This window comes from Haliaeetus albicilla, chromosome 5 (assembly GCF_947461875.1).
Source record: "Haliaeetus albicilla chromosome 5, bHalAlb1.1, whole genome shotgun sequence".
Taxonomy (NCBI): Eukaryota; Metazoa; Chordata; class Aves; order Accipitriformes; family Accipitridae; genus Haliaeetus; species Haliaeetus albicilla.
The window spans coordinates 18,176,209-18,197,881 of record NC_091487.1 but is presented as its reverse complement, the minus strand read 5'-3'; the positions used below and the strand labels follow the sequence as shown (position 1 = coordinate 18,197,881).

Here is a 21,673-nt window from a genome sequence, read left to right as displayed (position 1 = left end):
ACTGAAAATACTGTCTCTTAAGTGAGTCTTACTTGTTAAAAGTAAATGTGAATTTTGTTTTGTCAAGGGAATTTGCTGTATTATACATTTGCTTTTAGGACTGGAGTAGTTGTGAAAGAAGATCCATTCTTAGCCTTTTGCATGTGACATGAGCCATATTCCTGAAGCTACCTCTTCCAACCTTTGCCTTAGCTGACCTGTCAGATAAGTGAAGTTGCAAGAGCCTTCCACAAAAAGTTTCGTTTTTCTTCTTATTCACTCACCATCATGTGCTTAATACATGAAATAGATGTCTGGGGCTCCACTTCCCCTTTCAGCTAATGAGTACAGTAACTTCGAGACAGATGAAACAACATCCCAGGAGAAGTGTTCTTTTCTTCTTACCCTACTATAAAAACTGTTCTGAGATTATCTAAAAGTTACTTGCTGTTTACGCCAACCCCATACACACAAAGCCATAGTAAAAGACTTCTGTTCGTCTGTCAGAAAAGCCAGAATCCTTCCTTGCTCCTGAATGTTCGTTTTATGTAATTAATGATAATAAATATTTGTAAGTATCACTCACTGTTGGAGCTGTATTTTATTCCTTGTAGGACGTTAGTAGTTTTCACTTAACGAAAGTAATTTTTAAAGTCATTTTTTCTTCTTTGGGTGGAGGCAAAACTTGCCCAAGAGTGCAAATCTGTCCAAAAAGAGTGCTGAGCACGTTCTTTATGCCAAGCCCCTTGGTTTCAGTGTGTGCAAGTACCCTTTTTTTGTCATGCAAACCTCTAAATCATGGGGCTTTGAAAAAGGAAATGGGCCACTTGAAATCGGGGCTTTAGAGCTTAGATGATCTCTTTACTAGTCCCAGGATACTCTCTTATAAAGGAGTCCCTAAGGATGTGGGAAGCCCTTGTGTTAACCTCAACTAATGTCTCTTCTAAGCTTAGCCATGACACTTTATGTGAACTTAATCTGAAAGAAAAGTTAAGACAACCTCAGCATATTTACCCAAGTAAGAGTCACCTTTGCTTGCACAGCACCTTTCAAGTATTGCCAGCAGAAACAAGGTGATATTAGTGTTATCATACAGGGCAAACATATAGGAAGGATTGTTGCAACAGGGTTAAGGGTGAGCCTGGACATTAAAGCTGCTGATAAAAGTTTCGTGAATCCGGGTGGTTAAATGGACACATTTAGTTATTTGTACTTGTTGTGTGTGGGGCGGGTGGGTGTTGTATCTGGGGGGTCCCACGTTCTTTGGTATCTTACAGTTGCCCTTGAAGATCAGGTCATTCCCTTCACATCTCCCCCAAGTTGTGGAGAACAGAACATAAATGCCCCACGTAGTTTCTTCTGGTTGAAATTCCTACAATTTATTTGCAGTATCAAGGCCAAAGCAGTTTTTTCCAGTGGGCCTGTACGATGCTCTGACATCCTGACCTGGGGGTCAGAGACAAGGAGAAAGGCTTCCCAGGCCTGGAGCAGGCCAGGGGCACCCCAAAGAGGTCACCCGCCATTTCTGGGCAGAGGCAGCTAGACAGTTTCTGTCAGGTCGAGCAGCCACTTATAAACCACCATCCTTAAACCCCGGGTCAGGAAAGGCAAGATCACCCTTGGCTGTTTTTAACAGCCACGGCGAAGACCTTCCTTGACCCTTCTCTCTGTGGGGCTGGAGCTCCTCCTGCCATCACAAGGCAGAAGTGAAGAAAACGTGAGCACCGGGCTCCTTTCCCCTCAGGGGAGGGCCGTTACCGGGAGGGAGGGGCACGGCGCCCTCTTCCCGCCTCTGCCCCGCCCCTCCCACCGGGGCGGGGGGCGTGGCCGTACGGCCCTGCCCGGTGGGAGGGGCGGGGCTTGACGCGCCGTGCCACCTCACGCCTCTCCCGGCGCTTCCTGCGCCTGCGCGCCGCGTCCCGGAAGGTGTCCACGTCTGCCGGAAGATGGGGTTGCGCCGCCGAGCCCGGCCCGGGGCCTAGCAGTGACCGTCGCCCCCTTGCGTCTCCCCTTCCCCCTCTCACGACTCCCCTTGGGCCGGGGGTCTCCCGCTGCTGGGAGGAGGTGAGGCCGGGCTGTGCTGAGGCCTCCGCCGCTCCTGAGGGCCGCCGGGTAGGGGCGGGGGGGTGGGCCGGGGGCAGGCAGCCGTGCTGAGGGTGGTCGGGGAGGGAGGGGGGTGGGTGGGCGGGCAGCGGCCACCCTGAGCATCGCCCTCCCGCCCGGCCTCGCCTGCCTCTACGCTTCCCCCTTCCCGCTGTGGGTGTGCTCGGCCAAGGGACCCTCCACAAGCCTGCCCTGGGGTGAAGGAGCCCCTCCCGGGAGCTGGGATAGAGGCACACGTCGCCTGTGTAGTCTCGCAGGCCCTTGGTGCAAGTGAAGGCGTGCCCCTGTCCCTCGTGTCGGTGTCACTGAAGGGACAGCAGGCTGCCAAGTTTGTTGGGGAGAAGGTCCTCTGTCTGACCCAGATTACGAATCTGCAGGCTAAACGTCTAAGGCTTTGTTATCTGTTCCTGTAATAAGCATCTGGCCACTTTTTCCTCCTCCAGCTGAGTTTGGTTTTGTCAGGTGTAAGTAGACTTTATTTTCTAGTATTGTTGCAGATTGGCTGCCAGGCTGGATGCTCTGTAGCAGGTGCTGATGCCAGAAACAGATATGGTGGTCTGATAGCTAAGCCTTGGTTTTGTCTGTTTTCCTCAGAGACAGGTTTGGTTAATTTCCATCAGTTACCAAAACAGTGAAGTACCAAGTGGGTAGGAGAAAAGTATTCAAATAATTACAGCACTAATAGGTTAACACAACAGTTGTTTAGGTAACCCATACATCTTGCCTTATCAACACCAATCTGATTTGTAATCGTTCTGTGTCTTTTGCAGCACATGGTCCTGAAATTATAATTTTATAAAGTTTACCAAGAGATATCCATCATGTCTTGGCTTGCTGATCTTGCCGGAAAGGCAGAGGATCTACTCAACAGAGTTGATCAAGGAGCTGCATCAGCTCTCAGCAAAAAAGACACAGCAAGCAGTGCAGTTTATGATAATAAGAATTTGGACTCTGCCAATGAACATTCTGAATTGTGCCAGCATACTGGAGAACTGAAATATCAGACATCCTCCAAAGCAGCCTACATCTCCTCAGCAGCTGATAATATTAAACATCAAAAGGTCACAATCCTAGCAGGAACAGCAAATGTTAAACCAGCACGTAGGACATCTTCGGAGGTTGCTTCTCCAGTAGAAGGTGTTTCCACACCCAGAGCTGCCTCACATTTTGTGAGAAGAAAAAAGTCAGCACCTGATGATGAGTTACTATTTGATTTTCTCAACAGTTCGGAGAAAGAGCCTAATGGAAGGATGGACTCTAAAAAAGAGAAGAGCAAGGCACCTGTTCTTCAAAATCACTCTCGGACTTCAAGTGTTAGTTCTGTGTCTACCAGTACACAGAGTGCAAAAACTACTGAAGATAATTCCATCAGGAGCCAAGGCAATGGTAGTTAAATAGTATTGAACCTAGAGATATTTAAAAGCCAAGTATGTCTAGGGTAAGGCTAGGTAATGGTTTTACTGTCACTTCATGAAGCATTTAGTGGTAGTAGTATGTCAGATATGTGGAGTACAGCAGGGTCTTTAACATTTTTTAATCACTGGGATAACCTTAGATACCTTGCTAATTTGACAAGCTGCATAATTAATACCTAAATCTTTTGTGTTATTGATCTACCTCATTTCTACTGCTTGCCTTGACCTCCCTGAGCTATGACCTAACCTTGCATCAGGCCCCATACATCACCACTTAGCACAGGTGCTGCTGCATTTGCTGAGATCACTCAGGGGCCCTTACCTGTTGTTGCCACGTAGGAGAGTGAGTCACTTTCACCAGCTGGTAGATGGTGTTGGCTGTTGCCCAATGCACCACGTGAAGTGATGTGAGGTTTTTTCTGTTCCACCATGGAAGTAAGCTGTCAGACTTGCCTGCCGTGCATAGTGGGAAGTTGGGTGTGGATAAGCTGTTGTAGGGCTACAGGCCTGAGAGAGCTAGATAGATAAAGCCTTTGGGTTTGCCAGAAGTAGTTATTTATTTACTGCAGTCTAAATCCAGACACCTGGCAGAGCCTCCAGGCCAGATGGTCAAAAGTTGGGGCTATTCTTAATGCAAAGGACATTGTGGCTGGGAAGTGTCAGGAACTTGTTTCCTCTATCAGACTGTCCAGTCTATACTCGGTCTTTGCTGTTGCTGTGCTACTTTGCTGTTGTTTATTCTATAAAATCGAAGCAAATAGTTATATTATTTTTAATAATGTAGTTAGAATACTTTATTATTTGTTCAGTACTTTGAGCGTATAAAGCATTGTAAATGCCAGGTTTTTACTTACTATGTTAGGTCTGCTGAGAAGTTTCAGACGTAAAAAGGGATCATTTCCAAAGATGTCAATATTTTTGTATTTCTGGGTCTGTAACTTTTCAATAAGGTTTACTACTACTGCTAATTCAAATATTTTAGACCTTGCTATATGGCCTTGCTGATTGTTGCTTAAGGAACGTATTTATTTTGCTTGGTGTGGCCTGTTGAATTTTCTTCTGAGGGTTTTTGAGTGGAGTTTGCATTGTCGAGCTGCCAAATGAGGAAGCACACAATTACAACGTAGAGTTTGAGCACGCTGGTTTCAAAGTTGATTGTACAGATATATCTGTGTCATTTAAATGTTCTGTATAGCATCTGTTGAAGTAGCTTATCATACATTAGCTGTAGACAAAAACAATTAACGTTATACTTTGTACATTGCCATGGATATAATCTAATCTGTGCTATGAATGGCTAATTTCTTGCTTCGTTAGCTTCATTAATCTGTTGAGTTTTCCAGACAAAGGAATGAGGATAAATTGTCTGATAATTTGGAAACTGTGTAAATGAATCAAAAAGAAGGAAATGACAATTCTTAGAACCATTTAAATAGGAAAGGGGTTTGAGAAAATGTGGAAGAAATCTTATGGTCACTGCTGCTACTTGTTGGTGTGGTGGCGTTCAGAATTAAGTCTGCCCCAGCTCCTTTGGCTCTGGGTGATAGGGGCTGTTGCAATCGTAACAAGGAAGGTGGAGCAGGTTGGTTGGTGATTGCAAGATGAAGTAAATAACGTGACAGCTAAACCGTAGTCTTGCTTGAAATTAGTTGCAGTCTGTCCCCCTGGATTTTCAGCAGTTACTCGTCTGGGATGTACTAAATTCAGAAGTAATATTTTTGGATTGCCTGCTTGTTTGCTTATTGCATGCTATGTTGTTTTATCTTAATACTGCTGCCAGTCTTCCAACTATCTGCACGCTGGAATCAAGACTGTTACAGTGGATGTATCAATTTCACAGCATTAATCCAGATGCTCTCTGTGTGTTCGTGCATGATGGAGAAAGGCTGTTGGTTCCTTCTTCCGTGCAAGGGACTGTTGTTCAGACTACTGGCAGGAGTTCCCTTACTGTTCTTACTGAGGTTCTAAGATTTTAAAAAAAAGAAAAATAAAAATCTGTATTTTGGTTTCCATAATCTAGAGAATTACAGTTTGTATTGGCAGAAAGCTTTTAACAGTTTGACAGAGTATGCCTACCTTATATTTTTTCATTAGAGAAAGGAAAGATCACACTTCCACTTCAAATCACTGCAACTCAATTTCTCAGAGTAAAAGTGCTTTTTTAAGAAATATTTTGAATTATTACTGCAGAATTATCAGTTAGATGATGCTTTGACTGAAATTATTCTTCAGATGCTTTTTTACTTAAAGATAACTAAAATGTAGCTATGTGGTTGAGTTACATATCTAGGTTTGGTATCAAAATGACTAAGTATAGTCATCTGAACAGATTTTTTTAAAAATAGAACACAGCCTCAAAATCAAAATCTTAATGGAAAACCAGAATGAACTTCTACTAAAAATTCCGCTAGTTAGTTGCTATGTATATTTAATCTCTTATGTTACTCTCTCAGCTTCTGAAGACATCTTTGGGCAGCACAGTCATAAAAAAGTATTAATGTTTTGAAATCCTAAGTTTGACATTAATGCAATAAGAAGTTTTATGACTTCCATGTCTTGTCTTGCAGGATTAACAAAAATGCTGCATGATGCATGTATACTGTATAATAGTCCTATTTTGTGCAAGTCCCTTGGGAGAAGCAGCTCCATATTCTATTTCAATATAAGCTATTTTGATGGGGATTTTATTTTTTTTTATTTTTATATTATGCATTTAACCACTGATGCAGAACATGGTATTACAATTTATGTGAAGGCAACTGACAAATACATACATTAGTTCTAACTTGCATCTCTCTGTACAGAAACTCCAGACAGTTCAGATTCTGGACTGGGAGCACAAGGGGATGGTGTGAAGGATTCATCACTAAGTGCAGTAACTAATCCTAGCCTTTCAGCTAATGATGATTTCAAATCACATGAGCTATCCAATCTTCGCCTGGAGAATCAGCTGCTGCGTAATGAAGTTCAATCTTTAAATCAGGAAATGGCTTCATTAATTCAGAGGTCCAAAGAAACACAAGAAGGTACTGTGGTTTGGAAACTAAATTGTAACATATCACTAAAATGCTAGTGAACTAGAAAACAATGCTGTTTCTATGTTAGTGTTTTGTACTTATAATAAAATCTTTCAGTTAAATTTGCATGTATGACTTACCAAGCAAAATGATTCGTGGTTTCGGTATAGTGAGCTGGGAGAAACTAAGAGGCTCATGCAACTACAAAGGTAACACAAACATTGATCAAAATGATGTGATCAATTTAGTTCCAAAACTTACATCTTATTAAAATGGTTTTAGCAAATGTTAACAGTATTAAAATATTTTTCCTGCTTTTTAAAGGCCATTGCAAGATACTTAATTTTTAGATGAGTAAATTCCTTATAATACTTCAAAACCTGACTGCTTTCTGGCTGTAGACTATAATCTCTGATGCCTAGAAGCTGATAGTAAAAATGTAAAATTTAGTATTTTTGTATTACTTCATTAGCTTTTTCAAAGCCAAATAAAATGGCAAATATAAAAAATGTGAATATAAAAACACTAAAATGATAAAACGTAGAGCAAACTGCTGCTGTTAGGCATACAACTGAAGGACCACATATTTTTTGAAGTAACCATATGAGCCAGAGAATTATAATTTCCATTGAATCTTAATATGTGATTTTTGATTAAAAGCCTCAGTAAGTATTCAGGCATTATTTCAACACTGGTGTATTTTTCTACTGTTTTTTAGGTTGAGCTTATTGTCACATTGAGTTGAACTAGGTGCTTTAATGCAGAGGTTTCCAAAGGCTTGCTTGCACAGGGCTATTTAACAGTAGGCCATTGCAAGGGGTGGGCCAGGTAAAATTTGTCAACTGCAGTGTGGCATAGAATAAAATGCCTGTTTTGAGATTACCTGCAACATTTTATGGGTTGTGCTCTGACAGCCAGTCTGGCATGTGTTACTTCTTGGTAGCTCGTAAAGTTTCAGCGTTAGTTCAGCTTGGTTGTATTTAATTTCTTTCTTTAAGAAATGTGATGTATGCATCCTAACCATTTACATGACCTTGCAATACCTACTTTTATAAACACAAAGAATCTTCTTATTTTGTAGAATTGAACAAATCCCGGGAAAGAGTCGAGAAGTGGAATGTTGACCATTCAAAGAGTGACAGGATGGTTAGAGAACTTCGAGCTCGAGTTGATGATCTGACAGAAGCTGTTGGTGCTAAGGATTCACAGCTAGCTGTGCTGAAAGTACGGTTGCAAGAAGCTGATCAGCTCTTAAGTTCTCGGACAGAAGCTTTGGAAGCATTGCAGAGTGAAAAATCACGGTACTTCATAATTTCATACTTTGTAATTCTGCAAATAGTAATAGGTTTGACAATTCAAGTTAAATAATTTAGTGTCTTTAAGAATAAAAATGAATAAACTAATGGGGAAAGGGATTGTATCAAGATTTTAAATATGAGGATTAAAGTTTGCTCTGAGCCTGCTGTATCATAGCTGGCAGTGGGAACAGGGCAAATGAATATTAAATAGGGGCAATTGTCACCTGATTATTGAAATTCACTTTGTATAAAGTATTTATGTTTGTATCAGAGGCCTGAAGCTGAAGATCTCAAGAAAAATGTTTTTGTATTGAAAAATACACTTGCTTATCTACAAATATGAAGATTTTACTGACTTACCTCAGTGCTGGGATATGAATCGGCAATTGGATACTCCAGAATATAGGTCAGGGAGGAGATGCATGAGTCATTAACTCCAGGCCTCGCACCTGTAGCCAGCCATATTCAATAATTTACTGGGTAAATTTTCAAAGCTGGTCTGAAACCCAGGTAGTCATATTTCTACCTGAAAACCACAGTAGATTTCTTCTTTTTCAATTAATGTGTATATCGCTCTTTCAGGATAATACAAGACCACAGTGAAGGGAGCAGTTTGCAAAATCAAGCCCTTCAAACTCTGCAAGAGAGGCTGCGTGATGCAGACTCCGCACTCAAGCGAGAACAAGAAAGTTACAAACAAATGCAGGTTAGACATGAGGAGTAAGGAAGAGTGTCAGACTGTGCTTTTAAAATCAAATCTGTGAGGTTCCAACTGCTCTCTCTTCCCATTGACTTCAGTTCCTGTTTAGGGTACTAAGGGCTTGGAAGGATGTGCTGTCTGCTGCACTAAGTATCCTTGTGATGCTAGTTTACTTCTTATATGTTATTTTGAAAGCTTTGTGATTAAAAGGTTTTGACAATTAATGCTGACAATTTTTACTGTTTTTTTCATGCTAACTTTAATGTTAAAACACATTTTAAAACTAAATCACTAATCAATTTAATTTTCCATGCTATGTTGTTACACAAAAAATTCTTATACAATTTTAATATGTAATCTTAAACATACTAAGCTGGACAATCACTTCTGTGGTAAAGATGGAGTACATCATTGCTAGAGACAGCTTTCCACACTTAGTTTGGCCTTTCTTACATATAATAGCATCTCTGAAAATCTTTATCAGTCTCTCTCTTTTTTTCTTTCTTTCCTTTTTTTTTTTTTTTTAAAGTACCTCAAAATATGGCAGATGACATTTGATAATATTTTTTGAGGGGAAAGCTTGCTTTTTGTTTACCAAATAAATGTGAATAATAAGAAGATTGTTATTCCCCCACTATTTCTGGTGAGGGAAAGAAATGCATGTGTTTACTGATATTATTTAGCACTTGCTTAAGCAAGCAGGATTTTTTTCCACATAGCACTAATGCATCTTTAAGTTGGAGGTGGTAGATATGAGGTGTTGTCATGTGTAGTTGCTTTTAAACTTTCTTTTTTCCTTTCTAGGTTAAAGTTGAGACTGTTTAAACACAAAGTATTGTTTCTTTATTGCTTATAGAGTGAGTTTGCGGCTCGTCTAAGTAAAATGGAAGCAGAACGTCAGAACTTGGCGGAAGGGATAACTGTAGCAGAAAGAAGGTATTTAGATGAAAAGAGGCGAGCTGATGAGCTTCAGCAGCAAGTCAAAGTAACTAAAAACCACCTAGAATCTGCAAAACAGGAACTGACAGACTATAAACAGAAAGCTACTCGCATACTCCAAGTAAGCATTTCTGTAAAGAAGTTGTTTGATTTGTACACTTTTTTAAGGTGTTACGCTTCAAATAATCTGTGTTTTTTTCATGTGACCTGTAGTATATTTTGGGACATACCTATAATGATACCTGTACAGAACAGCTGCCAGTCTGCATTTTGTAAATATAAGTTTATAGATTAAATAATCGAAATGGAAGTTCAGGTCCTGAACTTAAAGAAAAATCCAACTGAACCATTGCATCCAAGAGTCTGATCTTAGGTAGATAGATAGATGTAACCTACAATTTGTTCCACACCCAGTATTCTTGAGTCAAGAATGTTGCGCTGTTGCTCCCTTCTGCTTGAGGCTGAAGCATAGCATATAATGGATACTTATGTGTAAACCAAAGAAAATATTTTTTTAATATATTCTGAAAGGTTGCATGTGATCAACATTACACGAACAATGGCAAAATCAGGTATTTTGTGCAGAGTTCTATACTACTTAAGGTGTCAAAGATACCAAGTCCAAATGTGGTCAGTTTGAGTCTTGTTTATCAAAGTTAGCAAAATGTTGAAGGTCTCTGTTTAGAATAATTAATTTAGTCTGATATCCAAGGACAGGTTTTAAATAGTCTTGATAAATAAGAAAAAGCATGAGATCAGAAGTTGATGTCGAGCTAACATTAGGCTGACTCTGAATTAAAGTGGTTCATCCTCTTTCCCAGAAGAGTTATTGCTGTATTTGGTTCTTGTTTGGCTTTGTTGGCAGGAGAAGGGATGGACTGAAAGGGGGTCAGTTTTGTCTTTAGTGTCTGTCTGCTCTCTTATGGTAGCTGGAAAGCCAAAATTGTTATCCATGACATATTTAACATTCCAGGCACTTCTAAAGAGAAAAGCTGTACTCTTCCTCAGATAACCCAGGCTTTCAGTAAATCCAGTTTCATGGCATACAGGAAGTCAGAAATTATGAGTAGGGAAGCATTTTCATTTTACAATGTGTAGGGTCATTATTAACTTGGGTAAAAGAACAGATAAAGCAGTTCTACTGTACATCTACATTTGAATTTTAGAGCAAAGTCGTTTTGGCATATTCTAGTTGAGGACTTGTTAAATACTGCTATAAATAATATATTGATCTATTATTTCAGTCTAAAGAAAAGTTGATAAACAGCTTAAAAGAAGGCTCTGGTATTGAAGGCTTGGATAGCAATACTGCAAGCACAATGGAACTAGAAGAACTGAGACATGAGCGAGACACTCAGAGAGAAGAAATACAAAAACTAATGGGGCAAATACAACAGATGAGAACAGAGCTGCAGGTAGCTATGATTATGTACACATGTATTTGTAGTTACCCATGCACAAAGGACTGTTTTCTTGTAGAGTTTAGGGCTGTTGCTTCTAGTGTTTATTTGACCTAGCATTAAAATAAGCCAACTTTTGCTCAAGGTGAGACGAGTGCTTATGATATCCAATTTCTTTCCATGTTCTCTCTCACCACTTCAGGTCATGGTGGGAGGAATACTATAGATACCGCTTCTCTCTTCCTGCACTACTGTGTGCTCCTTTTGAGTGAAGCATTTCTTTCCAAACAAGCGTGGTGATGTCTGTAGAGATCACCTATATCCTTTTCTGCAAGGGCTACTAGTCCTTGAAGCAACTGTAATCAGAGTCGTTTGCTGGCATAATTGGCTCAACCCAGCAGTTGCACGCAAGCCTACTCTACAGAGTTTTAGCCTGTAGAGAGTAGAAAGGAAAAAGTGGAGGCTTTTCATGTTCCCAAAATGCATTTATTTTATTACTGTATTAGTAAAAATATTCTGTATAAAATGACCAAATGTCATTTATTCAATACACCCTCACCTTCATTTTTCCTTTGAAGCAATATTGCAGATACAACTTTTTTTTGCTGTTACGTATGACAGATTACAGTATTGTTTGAATGTTAGTGAAACAGTAACATTTCTGTACACTTCAGGATATGGAGACTCAGCAGGTAAGTGAAGCTGAGTCGGTGAGAGAGCAGCTTCAAGACCTACAAGAGCAGATAGCAGCACATAAAATGGCCAGGCAAGAGGCAGAAGCTGAACTAGAACGACAAAAACAGGTAAAGAATCCTTGAAAGCTGATAGAACTTATTTTAGGCCTTGTGTGGTGTCATTAGTACAGCGTTTGGCTTAATAAGAGAGTAGCTTATACAGTATTTGGGTTATATTTTGTCTGCTATTTCAAAGAAATCCCCAAAAGCTTAATGAATGTCAGTAGGCCAAATGAAGTGCAGCTGGTACTAAGCAATGGACAGGGCCTTCTGGAAACTCCTGAGAAACAGAGATCTCGCTGATATATTAAAGAACTTGACCCTAGGGAGTGCACAAAATTAATCATGATCTTAAATTTTATTCAGCAGGGAAACAAACAAACAACAGGGATATAGTAACATTTGTAACAGTTACTTATATCAAGAACATAAAATACTAAAAATGGTTACTGTGCAACTTCCTGTGCCCAATTACTACATAAGATTTAGCTCATAAGACAATGGTTTTTTAGTACCAATTAATAGATTTTTTTAATCCACTTGTTACTCAGTTCTGAATCTAAATGTTGTTACTTCCCAACTTCTCTAAAAGACAAACTGCTGATAAAATTATATTAATGAATTTTGTCAGTTTGTGTCATCTTTTTAAGCAAACTCCCCCTTGATTTAAGCAGTTCTGCCCTGAAAATAGGGAAAAAAAGGCAAACTCATATTTCATGTGAACAAACTTATTATTCAGTAGAAATCAGACAAATGCTTCGCACCCTATTAAAAAATTTCTCTGTAAGAAAAAGTTCATGTAAAGAGAATTAATAATGAGGAAAGCAGAAGGGTACCTGTATCTGCTAGGAACAATTTATCTTTTAGGATTATCTGTCCTTCTAGAAATTACATTTTAATGAGATGCTAGCAGCTTGAACTAATTAAAAGGCAGAAGTCGAGGTCTGCTCTTGATGGATAGCTGATGTTTATTATATCAAAGCAGATGGTAGATTGTATTTTGTTACTTCTGCCATTCTGAGGGGTATATTTTAAGTCAATACTACATATAGAAAAAGTGAGGTGAATTTAAAAACAAGGCATTATCAGTTATTACAGAAACTGAAATATTCCTTTTGATGATACATATTTACATATGATTTTAAAGTAATTGTGTGTATTAATACTTACTACAATTACAGTCTCTTCTATCTGCGAATTCCTTTATTGCCATAAGGTTTCTGAGACTGAAGAGGGAAAATAAGTAGAGGTGTTGTCTTGTACATCTGATGATTTGAAGGGAGAATAGGATTATCTGTTTTCTGTGGTGGCTGACAGCTGAAGTGATACAGTGATTTGAAGACTGTCTTAATTTAAAAGATAAGCATGACAAGTCTTTATGTCTGAGTTAAAGTAGCTGCTAAATCATGGGAGTGACAAAACTTATGGTTATATTTGCTGTTCACTAAGTTGTCCCTTACTAATATTCTTTCCCCTTTCACCTCTTATGTTAATTTATCCTAAGCTTTAAAGGAAGACCTGCGTCATACAGAATTATAGATAGATATGCCAAGAGTTTTTAAACACTTTTAAAAAATGGTATCTTGTACTGATAGGTTTATTTTAGGAATACAGATTCTGCTCCCCGCCCCCCCGCCCTCAATATTTCCTAATTGTTTAAGTTACATTATTGACACGATTCAAGATAGCAATATAATAAACAGTGAGAGTATAAGGAAGATAAATCATGATCCCAATGAAACTGTGTGACTCTTAATAAACTATTCTAGATTAATATTTATATTACCTTAGTCTCCACAAAAGAATTTGATAAGTCTTGTAGGTTGTGTCTTCATATTCAGCTTGCTTTTTTTTTCTTCCCCATTGTAGCCAAACACTTAACTAAGATTAAATTTCAGTTTATATTTGATTGCATCATATTACCTTCTTGTGTTCTGCTGTGAAACTCTAGATAAGAGAATGTCTCTCAGAATACATATATGTATAAAATATTTTATTTGTGATTGTGATACATTTTATAGGAACTCCATTATACTGAAGAAGAATTATATCGAACAAAGAATACTTTGCAAAGCAGAATAAAAGACAGAGAGGAGGAGATTCAGAAGCTCAGAAATCAGGTACTGTGTGTGTATAGAAAATAACTTTATCACCTTCAATTATGAAAACAGTGATGAGAAATACTAATTTGATTAAACTGTACAAAAGAAATATAAAGGCTCTACTAATGAGTCACAGTGTACTTGCTTTCAATACAGAGTAGAGTTTTGTGCGGAGGGCATACGGGAAGGGAACCGTGAAGTACTAAATAGCCTGATTTATAATTGATTGCGCTTTTGTCTTCAGGGCAGGGGGGAAAATCGACCTGTGTCCCAGCTAGACTTGATGGGGTGGTGCTGGATCAACACTCTTCTTTTTGAAAACTAGAAAAAGTCACTGGCACTTGATTAGGTCATCATGATTTCTGCGAAGATCCTTTTAACTGGGTGTAAGAACATAAGTAACATCCTACAGACCCAGCAATTCATCAAGCCCACAGTTCTATCTTGGACAATGGCAATGGGGCCAGCATGTGAGCCTGGCTGCTTTCTTAACTCCCTTGTACTCACTCAGCAGCAGCAGTTGAATTAAGGATGTTAGTGTTTTAACTCCCTACTAACTGGTTCCACCAGTATGTTTATAGACCTATTTTCCTTGAATCAACCTAATCCCTTTTGGAACCTTCTGATACTTGTCAGCCCCCACAGTCTCCTTGGGCAGCATGAAGGCACAGGCCTCGTTTTAAGTAAATTATCTTAGCATGATGAAAAGTAGCCTATATGTAGAGAAATTGATAGTCTAGAGTCAAGTATGGTCAGCTGTACGGTTATAGTGTTAGAGGATTTGGAAATTGTTGTGTTGTGATAGAAATTTCTCAAACCTGTTGGCAGATGATTCTTCTGGTAATACTGGCTTCAGGACTACCTGTACCTGCCCTGGTGCATTGCATCTAATTTGTATTTTTGATATTTCACTGCCTCTGGTTCCTGCTGATTCTGTTTTTTTCATCATTGAAGCTACATCTTCGTATGATGCTACAAGTGGCTGAGGTCCAAGACTGTAATGAATTGACGAGCTATTGCATATATGGCTAACTTGGAGATTCCCATTTGCTTTAAATATTTTCTGCAAATTAAATTACATGTCCCATGTCTTCATTTGCTGTCCTTGCAGTTTCTATTTGCTAGTACAATCATGTTTTCTGCCTCAGTGCTCCTCAATTCTTCTGCAGCGTATCCTGCATTTTCAACATTTTCATTCAAGCTTTCCTGTAGAATGGCATCAGCTGCTCCCCATTTGTACTGAGTTTTTCCTTCCTCGCTTGAAAACGTTTTACGTACACACTTGTTTTGTGAAGTTGCAAGTATGATAGCCAGACTGGATTATCTTGCTATTGTCATGCCTACCATTTAAACTCAGCTCTGAGGCATAGCATTGATTTTTGTGATCAGTTATGATTGTACAGAAATGTTCATGTGATTAGAGGTGGAAAACATAGGAATATGTTTTTACATAGAGTTTCTTGTGTCATGTAAAATCTTGTTTTAGCAACTGTCGAAATTAAGTGTCTTCCTTATTGTGGTCATTGGTGATCGTTTTGATTGTATTATTCCATAAAAATTCTGCAGTGGGGTAACTTGGAGGGTTCGGATTTTTAGAGTTTTGTAATGCATCAGTTGGTTGGACTTTGAACTTATTCTGGTTTTTTTCTTTGCTTTGTTTTTTAGCTTACGAACAAGGCTCTGAGTAGTAGTAGTCAGACAGAATTAGAAAATCGGCTTCATCAGCTGACAGAAACACTGATTCAGAAGCAAACCATGTTAGAGAGCCTGAGCACAGAGAAAAACTCACTTGTCTATCAACTGGAAAGACTTGAGCAACAGGTGAAGGCTATCCAAGGCGCTAATACTAATGGACCTTCCATTAATATGGCAGGCATTGACGGTGCTGAAGGTAAATAAGGAAATATAATACTTAAAACTCTGTCCTTTCTGCAGTTCAGGCTTTTATATTTCCTGATGCCTTTCTCTGAAAGTCTGAGTTTATAAGGAAAAAAAAAACCCGCTGAAAATACACATGCCAGAGACCTTGTCAATAGCAACCAGTATCATAAAAAATAGATAAGTAGACGCTCCTTTTCATGTGTAAATGACTTTAAATAAACTTAATAAAGCGAATTTAATCATTAATTCTCAATACTATTGGAACAATCATATTTACAAATCCTGTCACAGGTGCAAATAAATCTGTCTTGGTGTTTAAACTGATTGTCAGAAGCAGGATGTAAGTCTTCCCTTGTAAAAAGGGTTTGGGAGGTGAGCAAGAATGGGATACTTCCTTTTGAGAGTTGTTCTGAATTCTGGTTGAAATCAATTTCCTCCTGGCTTTCTGTTTTTCTTGAAAAGCAGCTTAAAATATGGTGGTTCTGCAGAGGTTGGTTTGTCTGTACTGTGTAGCAATCATCCTGTATCTCTAGGAGAATCTCAGCAGTTGATCCGTGGTTTTGAGATGTTAACTTTTCAAATTCAAAGTTTGTAGTTTTGTATATATGGTAAGTAACTTTAAAAGCAATGGACAATTAGTAAGAGGTGTAAAATGACAATCCAGGCTTTTGTTTCTCTGCTTATGAAAGACTTCTAAAGAAATAAGGCAGAACTAGTAAATTTGAAATGTATTTCCTTTTGACTTGTTTTTAAGTAACCTCAGTAAGCTTAAGTTTAGTTGCACAAAGGTAACATCTGAGAATCTTTATTTTAATAAAGTTGATACATAGTAAAAATGTAAATAAAGTAGAAATTTTTGGAATATACAAGTTAGTATCAGAAATGTTGTCTAAGTTTTACTGTATGAGAAATAAAAGTAAATGGAGAAACAGTGACAGTATCAAACCCATCATTTTATACACCTAATAACAGAATTATTATTACATGAGAGAATTGAATATCAAGATGTCCATCTAGTGAACTAAAATAACTTTTAAAAATACACTAAGTTGAAGAAGCATTTGACCTGATTATAAGTTTATCAAGAATACTGCCCTCAAAACACACTCCTCTGCCCTCAGCAAAACAGCACTAACAAATCAGATTCATCACTATTTTTATATTATTTTTATATATCTTTGTACACTATCGATTTGTCTCACTTATGTAACAGCTTAGCTGGTTTTAGACTAATGAGACTTTTTGCCTTTTTCCCTTCAAATAGGTGCTCGTATGCGTAATGTTGCTGTCCTGTTTAGCGACCTGGATACTAACATGGCAGGAATGTATGGGAGAGTTCGCAAAGCTGCCAGTACTATAGATCAGTTTAGGTAAGAGTGTCCTCAGGGAATACATTTTGTAATTGCTGGAATCCATTTGCAGTTTTCAAGTGGCATACCTTCTGTTTTGAATTGCTTTTATGAAGGTAAAAGTAAAAAATAATGAAGCTAAAGTACAGTGTAAATTACTAAATATTGACCTAGTTCACTTGTGCTTTCCTGTGATATTAACATCCTTGGGCTTTTGCAAATTACAGTCAATTGTTTAAACAATGCTCTTGTAGATTTTGATACAAGAGAATCACTAAACTATGTACAAAACTCCCTAACTTTTTCATTACCATCTTCTACTTTTTTCACTTCCAGAGGTTTTCGCTGTGTCTGTGATAAACACTGTAAGAGTGTATTAGTGGGGGAGTGTCATATGTATTCTTTTACTCTTGTTTAGGCATCCTGATGAAGACAAGATTCTGGGTTCTGACCCAGTGCAGCTGTTTTATCTTGCGAGATAATCTATTTGAGAAATTAGTAAACAAAAATCATTCTGGATCCAGCAAAGGACTTTGCTTTGATCCATTTTCTGAGCAGTTAGGTTAATTGCCAATATTGACAACAAAGGTCTGCTCCAAAACTCAAATCAAATACCAATTGAAAACAAAATTAGGTAATACTTTTTAATCCTTTGAAAGCAAGATACCCTGATAGAAAGTCCTTTGTGCTTCCATGGTACTTTAATTACATTGTGAAGAATATCAGGATTTCCATGATTGGGACCTGTTATTTGTGATGTTTTAATACTGAACTTCATTTGGCAGTATCATACTCACTTCAGTATGTGCATGGTTTTTTTTTAACTGAGTTACTGAGTGCACATCTAATGCAGTATGCTTTGTAGCAGTAAACTTGGAAAAACTGTGGTTTTCATTTAATGAAATACAAGAATGGTAGCAATCTATCAGTTTTTTCAAAGGAATCCAAGGTTTTAGTTACTTAAATCTGTTTGAAAGATTCATGAAAGCTCTTCAAGTAACAAAATTTGACAAATATATAGCATATTTGTGAGTTTTAAAATACCTGTACAACTCTTGAGTCTTAGCTCTTTTTCACAAACTCCGAGCCTAGCATTTAACAGAAAAACTTAGGAGAATGTTTTATGGTCTGCATTCTGAATTTTCTCCCTCCATTTAATGTTTGGAATACATGAAGTAAAATTCAAGTTGGAAACAGCCATGTGTATAACATCAGCTGATGTTTATGAGTTTGTGGTGACTGGAATGAGAGGAACAAGAATTCATTGCTCAGTGATAATTTGTGCATTTTGGTTTTATCTTATACTTGTGTAGCATTCGTCTGGGAATCTTTCTAAGGCGGTATCCCATAGCAAGAGTCTTTGTAATCATTTACATGGTGAGTAAGCTTTCTTTAAAGAAGTTTAATGCAAGATTTCTATAGCCAGTTTATATAATACTTCTTAAATTGCAAGATGTTTGATGTTCAAAAGGCTATATAATTTACGACTCAATGTATTTTTTTGTAAAGCAGGCTAAATAGTACTTACATAACAGCATTTTGGAGTCATGTTGCTTGGCAGTTTTCAGTTTTTCCCAGGAATTCTTAGTATAGCAGTCTTAGAGAGGTTTATGTAACTACCATTTAAAAGACTCTGAAAGTAGCCTTTTAGTACTAAAATACAGAGTAATAGTGACCTGTTGCCAAGGTTAACCCACCACACCTGCGTACACTGCTTTTAGGAAAATGACATTTGTTACAGCTTTTTCATATTTGGCACTTTTTGTTCAGTGACTAATAATCACACTTCTCTAGCAGCTGAAAAAGTAGACTTAAACAGGTAGTAGAAAGTTGCTCATCCATACCAGGTGAGATTGTCAGACTTGCAATTGATAAAATTTAGATTCCTTCGTTTTCCACTGGAGGGCAGATGTCTGTCAGTTTAAGTGACCTGTGGTAAGGTAGGTGTGCAGTCTACCCTGCTTGAAAATATTCCACTAGTTGAGCCTTTGAGTCTTTGAAATGAAAAAAAAAAAAATGTTGCTTAGGAAGGCATAGTGATTCTTCTGGACAGAGTTTCTGAGAACAGCTGTCACTGTTTCAGGATATAAAGCAGACAGACACACATGAATAAAGGAAATGACAGTTTCCCCCTCCAATTGTTTCTTCCAGCCTATTAAGTACTGGAAAGAACAGGGCTGTTTAATTCCTAACCTCTGTCTCTTCCTGTTCATCACTTAGACTTATCAATATATGAATAAAATGCTTTGTACCAAACACTGAAGACTTCTACCACCTAAGCTGCTATCTGAAGTGAAACTGAATGATGGTTGAATAGGAGCTGTATATTGGGCAGTCAGTGGCAGTTACCCTTTTTCAGCTTGAACCTTGAGTATGACTATTGTAACTTGATTTTTTTTTTTTTTTAAAGGAAATGTGGCTTATGTATTCTGTCAGTTATCTCCCTTGTTGTGCCCCCAGCAACTTCTATTCTAATTGGATAGTTTCAGCCAAATTTGAATGAGAATTAACATTTCTAAAAAGTTCATAGAAATGCCTCAAATCAGAGCCTGTGGTAAGGAAAGCAGAACTCAGCTGTTTTTACGCAGTCTGGTATCAGCTAGTTGGCGCAGGAGTAGTGGCTTACCAGTCATTCACGGCAGATCACATAATGTACTGGCTGGGGGCTCAATATCAGGGAGAACAGCTGGAGTTACTGGGGCATGGGGGGAAAGAGAAGCCAGAGGACATAAATCTGTAGGAAACCAGGCTGCTTTAGTTTTGCTGTTTGTGTAAAATCTTTAGTTTTCTGCAAATGGTTTCTGCAGAATCTGACTAGGCATTTCATTGTGCAAATAATTCTTTTTTTTAGGAGTATCTGAATAATATGAAAAATATTTAATCAAAATATTTCTCAAAACTAGGTTTTATTAGCTGTCATTGAGAGCTCTCATATTTACTGCTGTGAACGATGATTGTCAGTGCTGATAAGTTAATTCTTTCTTTTCTTTTCTCAGGCGTTGCTTCATCTCTGGGTCATGATTGTTCTGCTTACCTACACCCCAGAAATGCATCATGACAGTCCCAGTGGCAGATAGACTGAGACAGGACCATATGCTGTGCTAATGTAATTCAGACTGGCAGTGACTTTAGAATAATGAGTCCTGAAATATCAGCAAACTTTTCTTCATGGTTTTTAGGAAGAACGAAAACCATCATGCCTGATTTATCACTACTTTTCAAATACGTGTATAATACTGTGTAGCTTTTTCAATTTACCTAAAGGAGTGTCACCTTCCTGGAGAAATAAAGCTAATAAGTTAAGCTATGGTTAGCCTTTACATTTTACATAGACCTTCTGGTGGTTAATGTGAAAGATAAGGGTTGCACCTACACAGAAATGCAAGGATTTCTGAAATTACAGATATATATGATGCAAACTATTTTAGATCATACTGGATGTGGACTATGGTCAGGTAATAAACTGTACTTAGCAATTTAAATAAACTTTATTCTTTCTGGTTTCTTTCAGTCTGCTTTTGCACTTCTGTTTTAAAATTTGTAAATAATAGGCTTTTCCTTAACATGTTAAACTGAAAAAAGGACAATGGATTGGTGCAATATCTTTTTGTAAATAAGTTTAAAAATAAAATATTATGCATTCTTCTTAGCTTTGTATTTCTAGTACAATAGAAGTATCTTCCCTATCAGCTGAATAGTGGCACTGCCTGTTTAAGGGCTGGTATTTTAGCTTTATTACAGAGAGGTGGTTTTGAGAAAGAAGGTTCAAACTCTTTAGAAATAATGGTGTTTCCTTTTGCACTTGAAATTTATATATTTTAACTGCATTTTCTTATACCTCTCATTACTATGTGTCTTAATCAGATCTTATATTCATCAAAATACTTATTTTCTAAAGCTTTGGGTACTTAATTAAAACTATTTCTATACAAAATCTATCAAAACATCAAAGATTTCTCATGTCTAAACACTTACCAAATATACTAATAAACAAACCTCATCAAATATTTATTGTAAACCCCATAATACCAAACCTACTGTAATAGTTCTATTGTTAGACCGTGGCATTCTGTAATTATAAATTCTCGGTACATAATAATACAAGGTGACTTTCTTTCCCTAAGAAATTTCTTGTTTTCTTGAGTGGTGCTCAAAGCTGAGTAATGAAAAGATGACTACAAGCAGTTTGTCACTCCTGCTCTTCAGAATATGGTTCAGTTTTCATGTGACTTGAACACACTAAGCATTAGGTCCTGTGCATGAAGTCTGTCATGCTAACTCCTGTGGAAATGTTACAGTAGACGAATGACTGTATTGCTGCTCTGATTCAGATCTTGCAGAGAAAACTGAAATGTTTTGATGAACTAAGTAATAAAAGAGAGCATTTTCTGTAAGCTGTGTCCCTGCCCTCTGTCACATTTGCTTCACTTTGCCTAATTCCTGTTGCCTGTTTTCTTTTCAATTCTGATATTAAAGGCACTTTTGAACCTTGTGAAGAGTTTGATTGCTACAGAAGGAGATTAGGTAAGGTCCTTTTTACAATCTTTTTCTATACACATGCGTTTTTTTTTCATTTAAAACCTCTAAACCACTGAATCTTTGGATATTCCAGTATATTGTGACAATTTGGGGGGAACATTCTTAGTGGTATAAATCTCTTACAGCTTTGCTGACATCATACTAACTGCACATCTATTCTTCCTTCCTTTCTCCATACAGTTTTCTCTTTTTTGTTCCTTGTTTTTTTTTATAATAC

General features: G+C 37.8%; 1 protein-coding gene across 2 annotated transcripts; it reads left to right on the top strand.

The window, feature by feature from the left end:
- The first annotated feature begins 1,884 nt into the window (after nucleotides 1-1,884).
- GOLGA5 (golgin A5) lies at nucleotides 1,885-21,311 on the top strand. Of its 2 annotated transcripts, none has more exons than XM_069783591.1 (13): nucleotides 1,885-2,043; nucleotides 2,853-3,468; nucleotides 6,302-6,523; nucleotides 7,596-7,815; nucleotides 8,395-8,518; nucleotides 9,369-9,572; nucleotides 10,696-10,866; nucleotides 11,526-11,654; nucleotides 13,607-13,705; nucleotides 15,353-15,578; nucleotides 16,833-16,938; nucleotides 18,231-18,294; nucleotides 19,914-21,311. In XM_069783591.1, the coding sequence occupies exons 2-13, from the start codon at nucleotides 2,904-2,906 to the stop codon at nucleotides 19,992-19,994; spliced, it is 2,211 nt and encodes a 736-aa protein (XP_069639692.1). In that variant the 5' UTR covers nucleotides 1,885-2,043; nucleotides 2,853-2,903; the 3' UTR covers nucleotides 19,995-21,311. The 2 variants fall into 2 exon arrangements, with proteins under 2 accessions (XP_069639692.1, XP_069639693.1); XM_069783592.1 differs by lacking the exon at nucleotides 1,885-2,043 and having other exon boundaries at nucleotides 2,916-3,200; nucleotides 3,308-3,468.
- The last annotated feature ends 362 nt before the right edge of the window (nucleotides 21,312-21,673 follow it).